General features: G+C 39.5%; 2 protein-coding genes across 3 annotated transcripts in view; one reads left to right on the top strand and one right to left on the bottom strand.

The window, feature by feature from the left end:
- plekhg4 (pleckstrin homology domain containing, family G (with RhoGef domain) member 4) overlaps window positions 1-19,790 on the top strand; it is a 203,975-nt gene extending 184,185 nt beyond the window's left edge. The window contains exons 18-23 of one of the 2 annotated variants that reach the window (XM_080187099.1): window positions 4,803-4,973; window positions 9,526-9,703; window positions 10,650-10,766; window positions 11,309-11,578; window positions 13,950-14,176; window positions 19,469-19,790. In XM_080187099.1, coding sequence (XP_080043225.1) covers window positions 4,803-4,973; window positions 9,526-9,703; window positions 10,650-10,766; window positions 11,309-11,578; window positions 13,950-14,176; window positions 19,469-19,474 — 969 coding nt within the window. In that variant the 3' untranslated portion in view covers window positions 19,475-19,790. Of the gene's footprint in view, window positions 1-4,802; window positions 4,974-9,525; window positions 9,704-10,649; window positions 10,767-11,308; window positions 11,579-13,949; window positions 14,177-17,713; window positions 17,794-19,468 lie in introns of those variants that run through there. The other variant, XM_080187098.1, reaches the window with a different exon arrangement.
- Window positions 19,791-21,869: 2,079 nt separating this feature from the next.
- LOC145342571 (BTB/POZ domain-containing protein KCTD19-like) overlaps window positions 21,870-23,275 on the bottom strand; it is a 108,132-nt gene continuing 106,726 nt past the window's right edge. The window contains exon 16 of the mRNA XM_080188126.1: window positions 21,870-22,204. Coding sequence (XP_080044252.1) covers window positions 22,106-22,204 — 99 coding nt within the window. The 3' untranslated portion in view covers window positions 21,870-22,105. The remainder of the gene's footprint in view (window positions 22,205-23,275) is intronic.

Below are 23,275 nucleotides of genomic sequence, written 5' to 3'. Positions count from 1 at the left end.
ATCTCTCCTTGTGTCCCATGAGCCTTAACCTTCTTAACCAACCTACCATGAGGGACTTTGTCAATCGCCTTACTGAAATCCATATAGACAACATTCACGGCCCTTCCTTCATCAACCGTTTTTGTCACCAGCTCAAAAAACTCTACCAAAGTTGTATGGCATGACCTCCCTCTGACAAAGCCGTGCTGTCTGTCATTAATGAGATTGTTCCGTTCTAAATGCGCATATATCCTATCTCAAAGTTTGGAGTCAGGATATATAGAGACCCTTATTCTGCATTGGGCTTTTTTGCTATTGACCTTAATACTGAAATCAGGGACCAAAACTGGAAACTCATTCCATTCTTCAATATTAACATTCCACACTTTGATAATGTAAATTTACCCAAATATTTAGATTAAATGATATGTTCTGCCTCCATTTGATAAAAAGGCTTTATTCTGGTTTTGTGTCATAAGTAGTTCTTCATCTCTTCAATATCTCCGTATGTAACGAATTTTAGGAGGGTTGCTAATAAGATGTATGGTGGAAGAAAGGGTTTACATTTTTAGAGCACCTTTCACAATGTCATAACACTTCCAAGCATTTTGCAGTTAATGAAGTACTTCTGAAGTGAAGTTACATTGCTCGACAATCATCAGGCAAGACTGTTCTCTTCCTGTTGGTGAACACTTCAGCGGCCACGAGCATTCGGCCTCTGATCTTTGGGTAAACGTTCTCCAAGGCAGCCTTCACGACACATGACGGCGTAGAGACTGATAGCTAAGTTCTGCACACATGAGGACAGCCTCAGTTGAGATCTTGAGTTCATGCCATACTGTTTGTAACCCCCATCACCTGCCTGGGCTTGCAACATCTCACTTACTGTCATGTTTGGAGACTATACACATCTCTTTAACCTATGCTTAATGCTGTCTCCACTCACACTGTCTGCACCTTTAAGACTTGATTAGCTTTAAAGACACGCATTCTAATAGTATTCTGTAAACTGAGTGTGTGCCTTTATATGTCCTGTTTGTGATCAGAACTCCCCACTCATCTGACGAAGGAGCAGCGCTCCAAAAGCTAGTGGTGTTTGCTACCAAATAAGCCTGTTGGACTTTAACCTGGTGTTGTGAGACTTCTTACTGTGTTTACCCCAGTCCAATGCTGGCATCTCCACATCATGAAGGCTCTAGGGGCTATAATCCAAAAGTTGGGGCCAAGCCATTCAGAAGCGATGTTATAAAACACTTCTGTGCAGAGCGGTGGAGGCTTGGAACTCCCTTCCTCAAACGGTGGTGGATGCTGGTTCATTTGTTAAGTTTAAGTCTGAGGTAGAATATTTTTTATTGAGCAGGAATATCGAAGGATATGGACCGAAAGCAGATACATGGAGTTAGGCCCCAGATCAGCCATGATCTTATTGAATGATGGAGAGGGCTTGAGGGGCTGAATGGCTTGCTCCTGTTCCTATGTTCCTGTCACTGCCTCCAACTGCTGTGGAGGCACGTCAGTGTGGTGTTGCCCAGAATATGACCATGAGCCTAATTCTAGAAGTGTGACCCACCAGGGTGTTTGTGTCTGCACTGGCTGAGGGTGCATGTGAATACAGTGATGGATCTTCTTTAAATGATCCTCATCTGAGGTGACCTGGGGCTGAGTTTACATTGCCTGTGCTGGTCTGTCTGGACCTGCTTCTGCCTAGAAGAGAGAGAAGATAGATTTAGTTCATAAACAAGCTGAAGACAACATTGCATGTCACTCACCATGCATGTCAGGAACGATTGTCAGGTCCTCCCCCGCCAATTCAGCAGCATCATCCTTGAATTTGTGGAGCTCCTGGAGTGCCCCTCCCCTCTTCCAACCTGGGACCTGGCCCCCTCAATGTGGGCAAACTTGGACTGCATGAAGACAAAATAAATGGAATTTGATCACGTGATGGAGCAGAGGTATGCAAGCATACTTGCTGCTGTACTTGCTGAGCCCTCCCCAGTAGGGCTGAAGATGCTGTTTGTGCTTGATGAAGATGAGATGCTGTTGAATATGTGAGATTACTGAGCTGTGTGTTGCTTTGAGTGTATGATGTTGTGATAAGTGTGTGAGTTTAGTCCCAGTGGAAGGTTGACTTACCTTGGCAGAGCCAGTGAGATTATTTGTACTATTCCTGTTCTGGATGGCAGTTTCTCTGGTCATTGCCCACAGAACTGATCTCGTTTGTCACTGCTTCCCGCGCCAGTGAGGTAAAGTTAATGGACCTCCTGGATCCATCCCTGGGAAAAATAACCTCCTTTTGCTGGCAGGAAACTCTAATTAAAGCCTACAGGATGCATGGCTAAATCTTGGCACATTCTTTGTGTTCCTTGGACTGTTTCTGGAACTTACAGCTGGGCTTCAGAGAATGTGTTTGGGTCTTATTTCAATCTAGTGCTTCAACCCCATGAGGTGATGACAGGTGGACGAATCAGGGCCCACCCCACCGCATGTTTCAGTGAGCAGCTCATCTATACATGATTAATGAAGTTTCAAGAGGAAGATCGGGCTTAAGAATCTGAATCACCAACCTGCAGGAAATGTGTCGCTAATCCTGCCTGTCTCCAAACTCAGTTTCTGGAATGGAAAACTCTGCCTCACATCTTTGATTGTTTGGACCTCCTGTAGTGGTAACTAAATAATGTACTCAAACCAATGTAGTGGGGCTTAAACCCATGAGCTCCTTACTCAGAAACAAGCATATTTCTCTTGTTAGCCACAGCCCTCAAACGTCATGAAGGAAGTCAACTCTATGGGCAACCAGCAATAAAATTGCCATCCAGATCAGGAATAAGATGAAACATCTCATCCGTTGTGCCAGAGTCAGTCAACCTTTCAGCTCCCTCTTAACTCACATTCTCATCATGGCATCACACAGCTCAGTAATCTTTCATATTCATTAGCAGCTCATCTATCATCCTGCACAAACAACATGTTCAGCCCTTACTGGGGTGGGTTCAACACACAACAGAATGCATTCTTCCAAACTGCTGCTCCACCCTTTTGGATAATAGTTATTTTTCACTGAGTTGCAATGTACATTGTGAATGAGCAGCCATTATCCCAACTCTATCCTTTCAAATGACTCAACAAAGCAATCATGTTCATCTAATCTGTCCACTTTAGCAATTACTGCATTCCTGGTCAACTCATGCCTTACACACTCACAGGGCCTATGTTGCTAGGTTTGATTAACATGATAACATAACATGATAAGTAAGTTAATAATTAGAACATGGTTTAATTGCATTTTGGAAATGTTTTCTAAACCTGAGTTTGTATAAAAATTACAGTTGCAGGTGTACAAGGACAGGTTAAGCATGCATCCTGTTTGTTTGGGCTAAATGGCCTATTTCTCTGCCATATATCTATATATTCTATATAATTTATTTTCAGATGGGAACACCTCAGTGGTCCAAAAGTAGTGAACAATGATTGGAGAACTTTGAGGATGTCAGCAATGTTATTATGCTAGCACATTTTACAGAGCTACCTTTTAATATTTTTATGCATTGACAAGTCTGTCATTTCTGATCCCTTTCTTCATCAGTGTTGGTGAACTTTATGGTCTGAATTTGTTGGAAATGTTGAATAATCATCTCAGAAAATAAAGAACAAAGAAAAGTACAGCACAAGAGCAAGCCCTCCAAGACCATGCCGAGCATAATGCCCTAAATAAACTAAAATGGCCTAGTGTTCTTAATTCAAAAGTGATCTGGGCCTAGCTGAAGATATAATTTGTGAAAGCTGAAAATTAAGGGCATCTTGAAACTGAGATCAGTTTTCCTTTAATTGCAGGTGCCTTGATTTTCAAAACAGTACTGCAACGATTTTCATACAGTGATCTATATCCAGCATCATGGGGGCTGTGAGATCACTATATCCCAGGGATAGATTCCCTGTCCAAGCATTCAGTCCCAAAGAGAGTGCTTTCTCAGTCACTGCAGATGCTGGGTAAAGAGCTCCCTGTTTCACAAACATCTTTTTTTCACCAAACCCCTTGCCTTCTCTATGACCTGCACACAATGACCTCAGGAGAATTTGGGAACAGAAAGGAGCAAGCTGCAGGAAAGCCCCAACTGGAATTTCAAGAGTTGGAAACTGCAGACAGTTCTGCACTACTTAATTGGGATCAGGTTGGACAGAAAAATCCCACTGTAACTCCTAACAGAACTGACCCCCTAATCATTCAGTGATCCTGCTCACCAACTCCCCCTTTTGATCCCCTCCCAGCCACCTCCCTCTCAAATTGACACGACTACCCCTCCCAACCACATTAGCTCCAACTACCTCTCAGTCCCTTGACCATACCCAACCCGCCTTCCACTGTACCATGTGCCCATTCATTCAAACTGGACAGAAACTGTGCTGAGAAGGTGCAATTGGAAATATAGAGCACCTTTGATGTTTTAAATAGTTTGATCCATTGATAATTGCTGCTTCACAGAAGATCTGGGCTGTTGTTAGCAATTAAGACTCTACATGGAGAGAGAGAGAAAGTTCTTTTTTCATGGGTGTCCATTTACACAGGTTTCACAATAATTATTGTTATAAATATGAATTAAACATCATTCTTTTTCCAGAGTGTTTTCACATCAAGTCTGTTAAATCTTGTGATACATGGTTGGCAATGGAAAGTGGTCATCTGAAACTCAGAACTAGTAAACTAAAAGACCGCTTATTGTCACAAATGCATAAATTAAGACATTAAAATATTTTTAAATGATCTGGTAATAGGAAAATAGATGAATGGAAACTGAAAGTAACTTGCTTGAATTGTGTCAGAACAGGTGAACTTGAAAGAGCAGGGCCAATTGGTTCGCCAAGATGAGTTCATTATCTGGTCTGGGCGCAAGAAGTACCATCGACATGTCTTTCTGTTCGAAGATCTCATTCTTTTCAGCAAACCCAAGCGGATTGATGGTGGATTTGATGTATATATCTACAAGCATTCTTTTAAGGTAAGACACTGAAAATATTGAATAATCTGTATACATTTAGTTTATTAAAGTGCTATAGTTTGGGACTTTTGGGTAAATTAGAGGGACCATGTGACATGCTGGATTATCTGACACTAAAGCTGGATAATTTTATTGTGAGAGGCCAAAGGGAAAGGCAGATTGTTTTATTGAATTGGTGTTGAATGTTTGCACCTGAGACATATTTCATAGTCCACAATGAGAAGATCCTTGAGACCCAAAAAGGTCTTAATATACTTTATGTTAAGTTGTAAACAGTTACACTAGAACCTGACCTTTTGTTTCTAAGATGAAAACCTGTGGTGACCTGAGAGAGCTTTTTAACAGTTCTACTTGGTATGTTCTCTGTTGCCATGGAGAGAAGGGTAAAGGAAGCCATTTTGAGATCAGATTACAGATTTCCCATTAAACCCAGAGATATCACCGAGAGGAGACTAATGTAGTTTTGGCCTGGTATAGTCTGCAGTCAACTGGGAGCTGGAGAGCAAAAAGATGGATGTTAGCCAGGACAGCCCTGTAGCAGGGAAAATGCTGATTTCATTTTGTAAATAAAATGTGAGTTGAAGTTTGCACTCAGTTTGAAGATGGAGTCTGTGAGAAGTTGGAATTAACCAGCCTGGAAAATTCACAATCCCCAGGATATTTAGATGTGGTGGCAGTGACGGAGACGTGGTTAAAGGAAGGGCAGCACTGGCAGCTAAATATTCCTGGGTATAAGTGTTTTAGGCATGACAGAGGAGGGTCAAAAAGAGGTGGGGGAGTGGTGTTGTTAGGGAGCACATCACAGTGGTGCAGAGGGAGGATAATATAGAGGAGTTAGGAATTGATTTGCTGTGGGTGGAGTTGAGGAATAGGAAGGGAGCAATTACTATGCTAGGGGTGTACTGCAGACCACCCAACAGTCCGCAGGCAGTGGGAAAAGGTGTATGTAGAGACATTTTGGATAGGCGCGGGAAGAATAGGGTTGTTGTAGTGGGAGATTTTAATCTCTCTGGGGTGGATTGGAAGGTGCCTAGAGCTGGGGGTTTGGATGGGGAGGAATTTGTAAAATGTGTACTGGAAGGGTCCTTGGTGCAGTATGTAGATAGCCCGACAAGAGAGGGGGCTATACTGGATTTAGTTCTGAGTAATGAGCCAGGTCGGGTGGTTGGGGATGCAGTAGGTGAACATGTGGCTAACAGTGACCACAACTCTGTCTACTTTAGGATATTAATGGAATAAGATGAGTGCTGTCCTAAGGGGAGGGTGCTAAATTGGGGGAAGGCTAGCTACAGCCGGATTAGGCAGGAACTTAGGGATACAGACTGGGAGAGGCTGTTTGAGGGCAAGTCCATGTTCGGCATGTGGGAGTCTTTCAAGGGAAAACTGAAATGGTTGCAGGAAAGATACGTGCCGGTTAAGAGGAAGGATGGGAAAGGTAGAATTAGAGAGCCAAGGATTACTAGGGATATTGAGGACTTGGTCAGGGAGAAACGAGAGGCGTATGTTAGGTCTAAGCAACTGGGAACGGAGAGAACATTGGAGGAATACAGAGAGAGTAGGAGGGAGCTCAAACGGGGAGTTAGAAGGGCAAAAAGGGGGCATGAAATGGCTTTGGCAGACAGGATTAAGGTAAATCCAAAGGCATTTTACTCCTATGTCAGGAACAAAAAGGTGGTTAGAGGAAAAATCGGTCCTCTCAGGGACAGAGGCGGGAAACTGGGCTTAGAGTCCGAGGGAATGGGGGAGATCCTGAATGAATACTTTGCGTCGGTATTCACGAAGGAGAGGGGCATGATGTCCGGCACTGTCTTAGAGAGAGCTGTAGACCAGTTGAAGGAAATATCCATTACGAGGGAGGAAGTGTTAGGGCTTTTAGGTAGCATTAAAACTGATAAATCTCTGGGGCCTGATGGCATTTATCCTAGGCTGCTTAGGGAGGCGAGAGATGAAATTGCTGGGCCTCTGACGCAAATCTTTGTCTCTTCATTGGACACAGGTGAGGTCCCAGAGGACTGGAGGATAATTCGTTGTTTAAAAAGGGTAGTAGGGATAACCCTGGTAACTAGGCCGGTGAGTTTGACGTCAGTGTTAGGGAAGTTGATGAAGAGGATTCTAAGGGATAGGATGTATGCACATTTAGAGCGTTGCGATCTGATTGGGGATACGCAGCATGGCTTTGTTAAGGGGAAGTCTTGCCTTACAAATCTGGTAGAATTTTTTGAGGAGGTGACAAAAACGGTCAACGAAGGACGAGCCGTTGATGTTGTCTACATGGCGTTTGACAAAGGCCCTCATGGTAGGTTGGTTGAAAAGGTTAAGGCTCATGGAATACAAGGACCGGTATCTAGATGGATTGATTACTGGCTTGGTAATAGGAGACAGAGAATAGTAGTGGAAGGGTCCTTTTCTAGCTGGAGGTCTGTCACTAGTGGTGTGCCTCACGGCTCAGTACTGGGACCTCTTCTATTTGTAATATACATAAATGACTTGGAAGAGGGAGTACGTGGTGTGGTCAGCAAGTTTGCAGATGACACTAAGATGGCTGGACTGGCAGACAGTGAGGAGCAGTGTCAGGCAATGCAACAGGATATAGATAGGCTGGTATATTGGGCAGATAAATGGCAGGTGGAATTTAATCCTGATAAATGTGAGGTGATGCATTTTGGAAGAAATAATGTAGGGGGGAGTTTATGATTAAGGGTACACCTATAAAGAGTATAGAAACGCAGAGGGACCTGGGGGTGCAAGTGCACAAATCTTTGAAGGTGGCAGTACAAGTGGAGAAGGTTGTGAAGAAAGCTTATGGTATGTTAGCCTTTATAGGAAGGGGTATAGAGTACAAGAGCTGGAGTCTAATGTTGCAATTGCATAGAACGTTGGATAGGCCGCATTTGGAGTACTGCGTCCAGTTCTGGTTGCCTTACTACCGGAAAGATGTGGAGACCCTGGAGAGAGTGCAGAGGAGGTTTACCAGGATGCTGCCTGATATGGAAGGACTGGGTTATGAGGAAAGATTTGGCAAACTGGGGCTGTTTTCCCTAGAAAGACGGGGACTGAGGGGAGATCTAACAGAGGTATATAAGATTATGAAGGATATAGATAGAGTAAACAGTGGTAAGCTTTTTCCTAGATTGGAAACACACATTACAAAGGGCCACGGGCTTGGGGTGAGCGGGGCGAGGTATAATTCAGATGTCAGAGGGAGGTTTTTCACACAGAGGGTAGTGGGGGTATGGAATGCTCTGCTGAGCAAGGTGGTGGAGGCAGGCACGCTGGAGTTGTTTAAGAATTACTTAGGCACATGAGCAGGATGGAGATGGAGGGATATAGGAGACTATTTTAAATCAGGTTCGGGAGCCTTGGGACGTCCCTGGGAATCAATTGATTCCTATGGACCTTCCAACATATTTTCTGGCTCAGTTGTTTTACTTTTGAGCTTCTGGGGATTCCTTTGAATGCTTGTATAAGGATGTGCGTGGTATTGACGTTTTTCTCTTTTAATCCACAGGTGCTTCGGTCTGCCTTGTTGTCCAACAAGGGGCATACACGCGATGGGTCGTACGAGGGCTGCTCTTGGATGTTTCGAGAGTAGCCTAGTACTTCACGTCGTTACTGTACACTTAAACTGGACCAGATGCTGGGCAACATGACAGCTCAGTGACTATCACTGTTTGCTGTACAGATACATGGATTTGGGCCAGTGTCTGTGGGAGTTTGCGCATTCTCCCTGTGGTTGCGTGGGTTTCCTCCGGGTGTTCCGGTTTCCTCCCACACCCCAAAGATGTGCTCTTAGGCTGATTGGTGTAACAAATTATTCCAAAATTAGTCTTCCCTCAATGTAGAATGCCATAAGCATTGACAAGGGTCATGGGTGGAGAGGGGACTCAATGTTAAAAAGGTGGCACAGGCTCGTTGGGCCAAAGGGCCTGTTTCCTGTTCTTTGTTCTTTGATATCGCTCATGGTGGAAGATAGTACTAGGAAAGGAAAAGAACAGAAGTAAACTCCTGACAAACTGCAAATTACATTGGATTGTTTCCAGGAGATTGGATGTCTACTTAGGGTTTTTGGCTGTCATTAACAGTAAACAATAGCAAACTCTTCAGTAGCTTAAAGTATAAGTTGTCTACAAAATGAAAATAGTGTAAAATTAAGTGTTTTGTCTTTATAGCAAAAAATATTTTAAACTATGAAACATTTTCAGCTAATAGCTGGAAGTTTAAATTTTTCTTTTAAACTGTTATCGGAACTACAGAAATTGTAAGTTTGTTGTCAGTGTTAATTATCTCATCCTGATAGCTCTTGCAAAAATCTTTTACTGTCCAGAATGTTGGAGCCAGTAAGCTACAAATCACACAACAACAAAGTCCTGTTTAATGGGAATTGGAAACCTTTCCTGTGTGTGTATTCTCTTTTTGGGAGGCTGTTGAAGACTTCAGTGTGAAGTGCAATTAAAGCTAAAGATGCATCATTGTCGAACTATTTTGAAGTTTTTATGTAAATTGAATATCAATATTTTAGTAAATTTGTTTAATCTATGTTTCATGTTCCTAGACTGCAGATATTGGCTTGACAGAAACTAGTGGTGAAAGTGGTATACGTTTTGAAATCTGGTTTCGCCGTCGGAAATCCAATGATACATATGTTCTTCAGGCAAGTTCGCATGAAGTAAAGCAGGCCTGGACAAAAGATATATCGAGTATCTTATGGCAGCAAGCAACAAGAAATAAAGGTAATAAACTTGGAAAGATTTTTAAAGTTATTTCAGCTGAATGTTTTATTGATATGTGCATTTTTTGTCTGAATTATACCATCAACAACCTTGACTTACATTTATTTCAGTTTCCTTTAACATACATGCCAAGATAGTTTTAGAGGAAAAATAGCAAGTTAATAAAGAACAAAAGCAAAATACTGCAAATGCTGAAAATCTGAAATAATGTGCACATTTCCAGCCGCAAGTTGCACCTGTCAATAAAGGTTAAGGACAAATGAGATGTTCTGTAACCAAGCCTAAAGCAAGTATTTGGCTCTTTGCATATGTAAGTAAGGAACCTAATACCTGCTTCAGGTTCCCATTGCAAAATTAGTCTGCGAAGAAAAAACAAACTCTGGTTATTAGAAGGAAAAATGTAAATATTCCTTCAGAATACCATCCTGATAGCTGCCTCTCCAAACGGGGCTGCAATTTCCAATGTTGCCACCTCCTCCAATCATTGTCTCCCAGATATACAACCCCAGTCTCTCCTGCCCCAACCTCCAATATCTACCCTGAGTCCCAATCCTGTTACCTATCCATCATTTTCACACTGTGCCATCTTCAATATAATTTGATGTCTGACATCAAGATCTCCCACCAGTATCACCATAAGGTGGTGCCTCTAAATGATGCTCCCAAATTTGTACTGAAGAGAATCTAGAGGTGACCAAAATGTGATTTCTCAGCACTGGGATGAGATATGGGCAAGATGTTTCAATTGTGGTGAAGTTGAATATCTTGGGATTTGAAGCCATCTATGGGTCACTCATAAAGGTTTTGCATTGCTTGATTAAACCTCAAGCTGGGAAGTGGGTGGTTGGAGTCAATTGCTTTATAGTAGAGATGTTGTTGACCTTAATGAATGTTTATTAATTAATTTACTCCACATCTAATATTTTATAATGAATGTCTGTTTCAGAGGTACGAATGCAGGAAATGGTGTCTATGGGAATTGGTAACAAACCATTCTTGGACATCAAACCAAGTGAGGCTGCAATCAGTGATCGAGCTATTGATTATATTATGAAGGGTAGAGGTAAGTTTGTTCCATTAGTTCAGTGATTTTTCTGCTTAGTCTTGAGAGATAAGGGAATAGCTTGCATAAATGAGTTTATGAAAAATATCAACTCACTATGGATGCACATCTTGCTAAATGAGAAATATGACTGAAGTGGAGAATAGGCAACATGAATTCTATTCTGCCAAAAAAATGCAATCAGCATCTTTTATTGTGTTACTAAAACCTGTACTCGTTGCATTGCTTTTTATCCAAAAGCACACTTGGATATTGATAGCTCTGAACAGATTTCTTTCCATATGTGATTATCACAAGTTTACCCAGTTTGTTCAAATGAAACTCAGGATGATATTTTCCTGTCCCACCCACCATAGGGATTGTCGAGTCCGACTGACCTTTAGCTGGTCTGCTCAATTGCTTGTGGTGGTTCCTGCAATGTCATGGATAGAAAATCCCAGTCTCACACTTTGATATAGGTTTCAAATTAAATACCTTTTTTTTTGTTTTATTTTTATTGGTAATTGCCCTTCATACATTTGAGAAACTTGCATTTCTTACAGGAGCACGAACCAGAGCTTCAATTGCAGTGTCTTTATTCGACCATACAAATCCATTTAGGAGGACACAGAACATTTCAAATAATAGCAGTCCTTCAGCTGGTGGCCCATCCTCATCCTCGCTGTTGGGGCCACTGAACCTCCATACGTACACTAATCAGACATTGCTCTCAGGGGTGAACACTGTATTGGTCAATGATCGATCATTTGATGTCAACATATGCATTGAGGAGGATGAACTAGAGCATGAAACAAGCAGCCAACCCTCTATGAGTAAGTGTTACATCTCTAATAAACAAAAAGATCTAACATACTTTTGATATTATTATGATTTCAATGGAGAATAAAATTGGGGCATAAAACCAAAATTGAGTATTACTCAAAAAAGATATGCTGTTGAAGCTTTTCATCTTGCATTCGGGGCAGACACAAGAATGCCAAACTTCAAAGGAAATGACAATTTATACTGCATAAGAAAAGGATGCTGACTGGTTGACACACTGACTCTGGTTGAGGCATTGCATGTAAAATACATCAGGGAACTGTTGTCACCATACTTTTGCTTCATTCAAGAAAGGTGCAGTGCTTAGATATGTTCTTTCTGATTGCAGAGGGACAGGTTTCTAGTTAAGAAAGTATGTAAATTCCAACATGTGTGAGCCGCGTGACCAATAATCTAATGGTGATAAACGAGTCCCATCATCGATTTCTCTAGATGATGGTGCCTGTAATCGGTGCTTCCAATTTTTACTAGAGCTAGATGAAAATGTAGTTTTGGTGGCATTGGGGATGAGATGGAAGCAAAGATGTTGAGTATCGTGGGTTTTTGAACCATTTGTGGGTCAGATAGATGGTGGGTTTTACATAGCCAGTCACCACTCATTGCATCCAATTCCTTCAGTTGCCTGTCTGGTTAAAATTAGCCCATTTGGCAGGGTGTAAAATTAGCGTTACATCTAATCCAGTGTGTTTTCCATCATTGGGTTAGGTCAAAATTGCCCCTACTATGTCTTTACATTCAAAAATGACTTCAAGTGAATGACAATGTTGCATCAAATTTAAATTATAACTAGTATATAATTGATAAAGCACCAATATTAATTATTTTGAGTGTCTTTAAGTTGCATTTTATCCTCCTATTACTTTCACACAAGATATCAGTCTTTGAAGGTGCTCATAAACAACTGTCCTACACGTGGCACATTTAAATTGTACAAAATGACACATCTCATTGCCTGAGGATCTTTTGAGGAAAGTTTTGGCTTGTTTAACCCGACGTGGGGAATTATGGGTGCAAAACAATATCCCATCACTAGAAGTCTTACGACGTTAATGCTGAAATGGCATGTCACCTTGTTCTTGGGTTGAATGATATTTTTTAAAATATTATTTTAATAAGATTTTTTATTTCGGAAGTATGCTAGTATCATTTTTTTGATAATGTGTGTACAGAATTCATTTTCTATTTGGGAAGAATTAATCTGAAATTAGGAAGCAAGAACCATTACTGGCCTGGGCATGATGACATCTTATAATTTTAAAAATTCCCTTTTTGTGGTGGAAATCATCTCCTTATGGCAAAGCTCTTAGCTCTGGCATTAATAAATACAATCCAAGCAAAGTTGGACAGAATGCTCCTTACTGTGTAGTCTGACTGATTTATTGCACATTGTAGACAACTGAATAACACTCATGAAAGTAACATGATAAATGTTTTATTTCTAGTGGAGAACTTCTACTACCCATGGGATTATTCCACAGCATGTAAACCTTGGCTCAGTTGGCAGAACATTTTAGCTCTGGCTCAGATGATTGTGGTTTCAAAACCCACTTGAATACAAAAAGCAAAGTTCACACTCTGGTGTAGATTTGCGGGAGTACTGTAGTATTGGAGGTGCCATCTTTCAGATGAAACATTAAGCTGAGGCCCTCTATACTCTCAATTTGACCTGAGAGATCCTGTGGTACTATTTCAATATTTATCACTCAATCAATATCATTGCAGTTTGGCTGTGCCATTTTCTACAGTGATTATACATCAAAAGTATTTCATTGACTGTAAAGCAACTTGGGATGTTCTGCAGTTATGAAAGGCACAATATAAATGCAAGTGATTTAGGAGAGCGTTGTTGAGTTTTACAGCGCAGAAAGTGAATTGTTGGCCCATCTAGCATGTGACAGCTCTGTGGAAGAGACATGTCTCAAAGTTCATCAAAACCAATTAATTGTTTTTGCATTGTAGCTCTTGGTTTATAATTAAAGCAATTTGTACATAGTACATTTCCCACAAACAGCAATCAGATAAATGGCCATTTAATCTGTTTGGCATGCTGGAAGGCTGAATGTTAGCTAGGACATTGGGACATTGCCCTGCTCCTTTTTTAAGACAAAAACTATGGAGATTTCCCACCTCAACAGGCAGGAAAGGCCATAGTTTTAATGTATGCATGGAAAAGGTTTAATAGTGGATTCAAGGGGCCAAACTAGATCAAGCCATTTTTAATGGTTTTTCAGTAAGTCAACTGGTTAATTATTTAAAATAATTATTTATATTCCCAATTAAAACCTTATCCTGTGGATGTTCAGGAAAGTATTCCTTGTGGTCAATTATTAGAAATCTGATTTAATGTTCTTCTTCTTTCAGCAACTGAAAGTTCAGAGTCTTCTTTCCACTATATGTCTGGCAGTGGTTCTAGTGGGTCTGATAGTGGCTGTGTCGCTAGTCTGCTTCCTGAAAACCTATCTGAAGAGACAGGATCTCCATCCGATATATCTGCTTCATATTCTTTCCCAGGATTAAAGCACAATTCGAGCACCACCTCTCCGTTGGAAGATAAACCTCGATTCTCCAATAGCCAGTATATTTCAGCAGTATGTATTCTATGTATAATTATCCTCGCTTTTATACATGCTGGTGCCATCTGGTAATTATGCCTAATACATCAATTTTTCAAGTTTTAGACACCTAGAAATTATGTAGGCTCACTGGGTAAAATAGAAACAGAAAATGTTGCAAATACTCAGGTCAGCATTTGTGGAAAAGAGACCAGATTTAAAGTTTCGCTTTAGTGATGTTCGGCCATGGTCATATTAAATACAGAAGCAGGCTCGAAGAGTCAAGTGGCCTACTACTCCTTTCTATCTTTCATCAAAATTTGATTAAGTTAGAGGTAAACAATTTATGTGCAATGCGTAGCTAGGAAAGGGAGTGGAAAAGTATTAGAAAGGAAGGTTTGTGTAAGATGAAGGGCAGGAATGGTTAAATTGACAGAAGAATTGGCGGTATAAGACGAAAGATAACATTAAAAAAAAAGCTGCCCCTAGACAGGTTACAGCTAGCAACAGCAAAACAATTGCCAACATCTGCTGTCCAGGGAAGTTACTGAAATGTGAGTCCAGGAAGTTGTATTGTATGGTACCAACAGCCACTCAGCCCATCGACCCTGCACCGATGACAATCTCACCCTACCCCTGTAGCCCCACACTTTTACCCTGCTAATCCCCCTGACACTAAGAGTCAATTTAGCATGGCCAGTCAACCTAACCCACACATCTTTGGAGTCTGGTCACAGGAAGGATTTGATTGCACTAGAGAGGGGAACTTTAGCTATGAGGGAAGATTAGGTATGTTGATTGTTTTCTTTGGAATGTGTGATATTTAATTTGGTTGTATAAAATTATGAGGAGGCTAGATCAAGTGGGTAGGAAGGACTTATTACCCTTGGAAGGGAGGTCAATAATCAGTGCATTGATTTAAAGTCATTAGTGGAAGATGCTGAGAGTACTGATGATCTGGACCTCACTGATAGAAGGAATGATTGAGCCAGAAACACTCATACATTTAAATAAATGTCTATAAGTTTATAGACCAAGAGCTAGGAAGCCAGATTAGCCTGATCACTTTTTTTCTTTCTGGCTGACACAAACATAATGGGCTGTATAACCTCTTTCTGTGCTGCAAATTTTCAATACTTCTAGGTAACTGCACAATGAACAGCGAACATAGAATATTAAAAAGTACTTGTAAATCGCTTTCAAATGGAAGGAGTTTCAGGGACTGGAAGATGGGAAGGCAGGTTATTCTTTATGTGGGGGCAGTAAGAAGTCTCAACACCAGGATTAAGTCCAACAGGTGTGTTTGGAATCATGAGCTTTTGGAGCACTGCTCCTTCGTTAGATGGCGAGGCATCTCCAAATCATACCCACTTTTTGTTTGGGAGGGGGGAGCATTAAAGGGCAGGGAAGCCCTTTAAGCATATGTAATGTAATTAAAATACATTTCAAGGGTGGGAACCTTGTTAGATCACCGGCCAGAAGCAGATAACAGAGAATGAGATCTGGCCACCAAGATTCTCACTCCCAAGCCTCAGGTTTTCTGCCGACTTCATTGCAGTGAACACTGGCAGAAAATCACCCCCCCCCCCCCCCCCCGCCCCCGGTTTCTATTTTCTAACATAACTTATCCAGTCTCCAAATTCTACCCAAAACCCATGTCTGTTTTCAGTCACAGTAAGTAGTCTGACAATACCAAGTTAAAGTCTGACAGGTTTATTTGGTAGCACAAGCTTTTGGAGCACTGCCCTTTCATCAAGTGAATGCAGGACTTGTTTCACAAACAGGGCATATATAGACACAAACTCGATTACAAGATAATAGTTGGAATGCAAGTCTTAACAGGTAATCAAGTCTTTACAGGTGCAGACACTGAGAGTGGAGAGAGGGTTAAGCACAGGTAAAGGAGGTGTGAATTGTCTCCAGCCAGGACAGTTAGAGATTTTGCAAGCCGTGGGGGTACAAATAGAGTGACGTGAACCCAAGATCCCGGTTGAGGCTGTCCTCATATATGCTGAACTTGGCTATCAGTTTCTGCTCAGCTATTCTCTGTTGTCATGTATCGTGAAGGGCACCTTGGAGAACACATACCCGAAGATCAGAGGCTGAATGCCTTTGACTGCTGAAATGTTTCCCCAATAGGAAGGGAACAGTCCTGCCCATTGATTGTCGAGCAGTGTCCATTCATCTGTTGTCATAGTATCTGCATGGTCTCTCCAATGTACCATGCCTCGGGCCATCATTTCCTGCAGCATATCAGGTAGACAACGTTAGCTGAGTCGCAAGAGTATGTACCATGTACCTGGTGGATGGTGTTTCCACGTGAGATGATGGCATCCATGTCGATGATCCGGCATGTCTTGCAGAGGTTTCTGTGGCAGGCCTTCCACATCTCTCATGAGAACATTTCAGCAGTCAAGGACATTCAGCCTCTGATCTTCGGGTAAGTGTTCTCCAAGGCAGCCTTCATGACACCAACAATGCAGAATCGCTGAGCAGAAACTTGATAGCCAAGTTCCACACATGAGGACAGCCTCAACGGGGATCTTGGGTTCATGTCACGCTATTTGTACCCCCACAACTTGCCTGGGCTTGCAAAATCTCACTAACTGTCCTGGCTGGAGACAAAATACACCTCTTTAACCTGTGCTTAACCCTCGCTCCATTCATGTTGTCTGCACCTGTAAAGACTTCATTACCTGTTAAGACTTGCATTCCAACCATTATCTTGTAATTGAGTTTGTGTCCTGTTTGTGAAACAAATCCTGCACTCACCTGATGAAGGGGTAGTGCTCCAAAAGTTTGTGCTACCAAATACATCTGTTGGACTTTAACCTGGTCTTGTGAGACTACTTACTGTGTCTACCCCAGTCCAACACCGGCATGTCCACATCATATTTTCAGTCAGTTCATGGAGAATTTTGTTAATTGTTTTTGGAAGTTTCACAGAAATGAAGCAGATATTTGCATTATCTGCTTATGTTGCAAAGTCCTCAAAAGCACTGTAGGGCACGCCATTTCTGTCTAAATTATTGCTGCCTCTTATATTATCGTATAAGTACTACTCAGTTAATTACCCTGGTGGAGCAGGCGCAAAGGGCCGAATGAGAGGATTTATATTTGTTGGTGTTGGATTTCACAAATATAGTTTTTATTTACATTTTCAAGAGGCATGCTACTTTTAAATATTTTTCTTATATAGTGCTCAGTTGATCAATGCATTTGGAAATTTCAGTATTTAATCTAGAACACCCAGGAAAATTTTAGTCAGTTACTTAGTGGTTACTATAATTTGACCTTGGGTGCGAAATTGACATGATTAGGATAATGGAAATGTCAGATTAATGTGGAGAGGAGCTTGGAGTTACTGTATGTATGGTATTGCCATCAAAATTGTTACAGTTGCTTCTGCCAAAGGTCTGATGCCATTGTCATCCTGTGTGCTTCTGATAAGCAGTACTTCTTTTGCTACTTGCTGTGCTGTTCCAAACCTGAAGAAACTAAATTTAATTTCCTTCTCTTTCTTTGATGTTGATCATTAACTGCTTTGCTAACCTATCATTCTACTTTCCCCAGCAGAAATCAAATCAAATTACCTTAAGTCCATCTACAACGGTGTAAGCGTAGTTATGCTTTTTATCGTGCCTTGTTTTAAGTAAGTGGGGTGTTGCTTTCTTTGCTTTATTCACTTGCTGTATGCTTTTATTATAAGTAGATAGACAAGCTGGAATTAAAACATTAGTATATCAATGATTTCCTGATTATTTAGTTTTAGGTTACATACAGTACATCATCTGCCTAATTGCTCAGATATTTGAAACAGTAATGAGGAAGTCTTCTCAGACCAGTAATTGTCTGCCATTGGCCTGAACTGACCGAATGATTAAAATAGTTGAGATTGTTTGCAGTCAACCACCTCAATGAAGCATAAGAGTATACGTGCCCCCAACTCCAGTAAAGAAAAGACAATGTATTTATAAACGTTAAAATTATGAAGACTTTTCCCTGATATAGAATATGAAACCCCCTAATTATCACATTGCTAATAATTGGCAACCTCTAAGACAAGTCAATTTTTCAAGTCAATCAGTAGTTCTCTCACTTCCTATAAATCTTGAGCTTCTTCATGTTCATGTAAATAGAACACAATCAAGTTGAATCCTTACACATACTTGTGATTTCTAAATCTAAGTGCATTATGTTGAAAATTATAGATTTTTTTCACAGTGAAGCTGCTACTAAAGGTAAGTGAAAGTAGAGCAAAAATGGTTAAAATTAATTAAATTCTCTTTTTATCCAACTTTAATGGCAACAAATGCCATTTTCCGGGTAGTTCTAAATGAATATAGCCTTATTCTTAAAACAAAAAGTTATGGCTATATTTAATGAAGCAGAATGTGTCTCATTGCAACTTCTCATTTCTTTGTCTGCCCGTATATTGACAGCAAAATAAGGCAAAACAGTGGAAAATTTATTGACAGTTGCAGCTTGGTATAAAGAATCCTTGTGTACTTGACTTTCTGCTAAATTTTCAAACCTGCATGTTAATGTTTTAAATGCTGAAATATATTATGACTCAATGTCTCCAACTAGAAAGCTTGGTCCTATCTGACATGGGCATAGTGCACAGTAAAGTCAGAGGGTCTTGACTCTTTTAAGAACTATAGCATGACGACCTTAGCTTTCAAAAAATGAGTCAATCCATATATTAATTACTTCAAGCAGTACAATCTTGTATGTTTGTTTGGATATGATTTGGGTAATCTTCAGTGTTAAGACAGGCCAACCCCATTGTCTTGTAAACCAAACTCTTCAAAATCAAAAGATTAGGCCTTAAACACAAGTTGATGTTTTTTTCAAGCATATGCCAATTTGGATTGACAGCTGAATTATTTATTAGCTTTTTAATTTCAAACAAGTAAAGCTTTCTACAAAAATATATTACATCTGAAAATGTTTTCCATTTTAAAAAATCCTATTTGCTTGTGTTATAAAAGAATCCGCTCTGCAACCAGAGCAGAATGATAACAGTATCGTAGGCCTGTCATGTCTGTGCCAGCTCTTTGGTGGAGTAAGTTAGTTGCACTCCCATTGTTTTCCCTTAGCCCTGTGGATCATTTACGTTCCTAAAATGCGATACCCAGAACTGCTCTAGCTGAGGTCCAACAACTTATCTCTCTCTTAAAGAAATAGAGATATTTATTGCCAATTTGAAACAAGTTACAATTTTTTTACCTAGCACTCATATTCCTTACTTTGAGCAGAAAATTCATCAACTTGTTTCTTTCACTAAATTTTTATTGCATTGTTTTAACATATACTTTCTTTTAGGTTTAACTGGAAGACAAATGGACAAAGAGCAGAACAAGCAACTTTTTTCGTATTTTATACACCACCCCAAAATGGAATGTGATTTGCTGTTCCTTCAACACCATTATATTTTTTGTACAATGACAGCATTCTGGTGCGTGGCCTAGAGGCTTTGACTTTTAATTTTATTTTTGAAGCAGTTCTCGTATTTGGCAAATGACATGACCTTCATATTGGCTAATAAGTTGGATATGTTACAGAAACTGAGCAGTTATACTGTAAATATTAGTTAACGTTTATGTGCCAACTTTGTTTTGTTGATGTGTTTGATCAAAGTTCTCATGAACAAAAGTTATTGTAGATAATACTTAGTTGGGATACTTAATTATAATTGTTCACTTGCAAATTAAAATATTTTACTTGTCACACTGGCTCAAAGATTTTAGAATTCTGTATTGACCAGCATTAATAATAAAATGGTATAGTGAGACTAACGAGGTACTGATAACAGAGGAGTTTTGCAGCTTCTGTTCAGTTTAACATAGTGCATTTATTTCACTAAACAATTGTTTCTGTAAAATCTGTAAATAATGTACTTAGCACAGTGGTGCTGGTTTTTGGGAGCAAAAATAAATAAAAATACATTTTTTTTTCTGACTAATTACCAATGAACAGGGAAATCACTCAAGTGCCAATGATAATTACTTCCATTAATTTGTTAGAAAATAACATTGATTTAATGTGCTGTCATGGTATTTGGGGCATTTTCAGTATTTAATAAACATGAATAGCATTGTTTCAAATTTAACTTTATTCACAAGTATTGAATGAGCAATATTTCATTTGATAAAATTGTGGGAAATTATATAGAAGTATAGTAAATACAAATTAAATATCAATTTCATTGGAAAATTGTTTCTTGAAGCTTAAAATGTCTGAGCTGTGTGAATTATAATTTAGTTAATTATAAGAGCTGATAATGCCTGATCTGAGTATCTTTAATATATGAGAGCTGACAACCCATATTGCCAAGTGCTGCAGCTTCCTGTGCAGACAATACACACAGTGAGTAATAGTCTGGAAGCTTTCAGTAGCATTCTGCATATCACATGCTCGCAAAGTACTTTCTGGCTAACAACCCCCTGTGCAGCTCAATTGCTGTTTGTCAGAAATGGATTTGGAATGTTTGTCCCATTCACTCATTTTAAAGAAGAGGCTGCTACTTATTTCATTAACTCCATCTGCAAATAGTTAACAGGTCACTGGCCATCACCTGTGCCTGCTGCTCTTCATGAATATAAATGGACTCAGAAAACACAGAGTAAAGGTTGGACCGTGTCCAAATTCTGTAACCCAATTTGACCATACGGTAATTAAAGGGTAGGTGGACACTAGCCATCGAACAACTGAAGCTCATCTAGCTCCTAAAACTCCTGGTAAATTGTACCAATCTGTAAAAACTGATGTACAGTTTCATTTGTCTCCATCTGGTACTACATTCCCATCAAATTAGCTGTCTTAAAAATCAGGGCATTAACTTCCTTTCTGATAGTATGTAGTGTAACCTGCAGCCTGTAGTGCACAAGTTAAAGCCAAACTTACAAATTAGCTAGTGGCATATTAATTTATAGTTCTGGTCATCTTACCCATGAAGTTAGATATGACCTTCACTCCAGATGTGGTTATCCTCCTAACCCTTCCCATTTGTTTACTCTTATTTCTGGAGTTATGCACTTCTGCACCTAAAAATAAATTATGGAACTAAAACTTGGAGATTCCTGTAGCCTTACTCTGGTAAAAAGATGTGGCAGAGCAGAACCTTTACCCAAAGCAAGAATCCCCATCCCAAACTCCAGAAACAGGGTCATGATAGCTGACATCAAGCTACTGGTGTCATCAAGGTTGTATCAGCAAACATTTAGCATGTTAAAACAGGTGTTAAATTTATGATAAAATTTAACAGTACAGTAAAGCTTCTGTTCAACACAAACATTGTAAATAATTTTCATTAATAAGGACAAGTATGAGATCAATTACAAGTAATGAACAAGTTTTCATGTTGTTAATATTAACTGCGAAAGTTGTCATAATCTTCAAGCAATAGTGATATCTCTGGAAGGTACAATTCTAAGAAATAACAGTCACAATACTTTATAAACTAATGTAATCAGTTCTCTGACCTAAACACCAATATATATAGAACTTAAAATACACATTTTCCTGCAAAAATAACGAATATGTGAGATCTTAGCAATCTTACAGAAAGACAAACTAATTTCATGTGGCCAGAATGAAAATTATATATTTGATATATACAAAGTAAGGTGTTAAAAAATTGTATAAAATTGGTCAGGATCTATTACAGAAACAATTATTTGTATTCTTTGTGGCATTCTTGATTTGTACGCAAGCTCACAATGATGACAAAAGCAGAAGGAATAGATGGGGTGGACTAATTATTGAACTGACCAGACAATATTTTTCATATCTTCATGTCATGAAATGCTGCTTTCTGAATGAACAAATCTGGCATTAAATAGATTAATTTATACTGAAATTTGCAAAACTGTTTCAAAATATCGACAATGACATTCATACAATTATTACTGTGAAATCAATGAAATTGGATTCAAATTAAGTTGTTGACCTTTTTTCAAATTAGTTTCCCAACACAGGAAATGAGACTGATTTGTAATATCCTTTCTTCAACAACAGTTCCATGCAGTGGCCATACTTCTGTGCAAATGGCAGTGTCAACTGGAAAACACAAATATACGCAATATTTTGTAACAATTACATTTTAAGAACTGAAACCTTGCAGACTAATTATTTTGCACCTTTTGTAATGTACATGCCAAGGTGTTTGGTAATTAAACAAAAGAAACAAAAATGTTCTACATAATTCAGTCTTTGCCTCAACTATTCCCTGTTGTAAAAAATATTCCATACTCAAACTGAGTACAGAGATCCTCCTGACTCTCTTGCCACTGATTTTAATTTGTTGACCACTTGTCATTTCATAACCAGAGAAAATACCATTTTTCTCTATTCAAAACCCTTCATAATTTCAAAACTCTCTTTCTACCCAATCTATTAACCTGTATGTTCTCACTTATGAAGCCTAACTAGACTCCCAACAATTTTCCTATTGGATACTTCCTGCCGGGAATGATTCCACTAACAAAGTAGGGATCTTCTATAGGAAAAGAAACTTCACAGTTTAAATATAACTCTAGCAAATGAAGCAACTTAAAACAACAGTTGAACAGTATTTAAAAATGAAAAGGAAACCACTTTTTTCAAATCCAAATAAGTAACATTCCTCTCAAAGACTTAAAGGCCGCTTTAAATATAGTTAGCAATCACAAATATACTTGCCAAAAGTATAGACAGCCTTGGAGTTTTCAGAGAGACATAGAACTTTCAGAAGCCTTCAAGATTCTAACTTCAACCAGAAAAGCCAAACTCCAACTCCTTTCTGCAAAAGTATGTGTCTCTGCACATAAACCATATCGTCACATGACTGTCAATTAGACTAAAGCAAAATCCCCAGGGAACTTAAGTAAAACAATGTCCATTAACTGAACCATGTGCAAAGTTGAAATGAGTAATTATTGGGCTCTCTCAAAATCTTGAACTGCATTCCCTCCACATGTACTGACTGCCTGTAGCATAAAGCTGAATTATTAAACATCCCCTTAAACACAAAAAAATCCACATTAATTGCACTACTATCATCACGTTACAAGGCGTCAAACCTCTTTCTGTGTCAACAGCAAATGTTCATACTGTGCTTTCAATGCCCAAGTCCAAAATTGTTTATGTATG

This window comes from Carcharhinus amblyrhynchos, chromosome 4, assembly GCF_965287045.1.
Source record: "Carcharhinus amblyrhynchos chromosome 4, sCarAmb.v2.hapA, whole genome shotgun sequence".
Lineage (NCBI taxonomy): Eukaryota > Metazoa > Chordata > Chondrichthyes > Carcharhiniformes > Carcharhinidae > Carcharhinus > Carcharhinus amblyrhynchos.
Note: the sequence above shows the minus strand (reverse complement) of the source record. Positions and strands in the feature narration are given on the sequence as shown.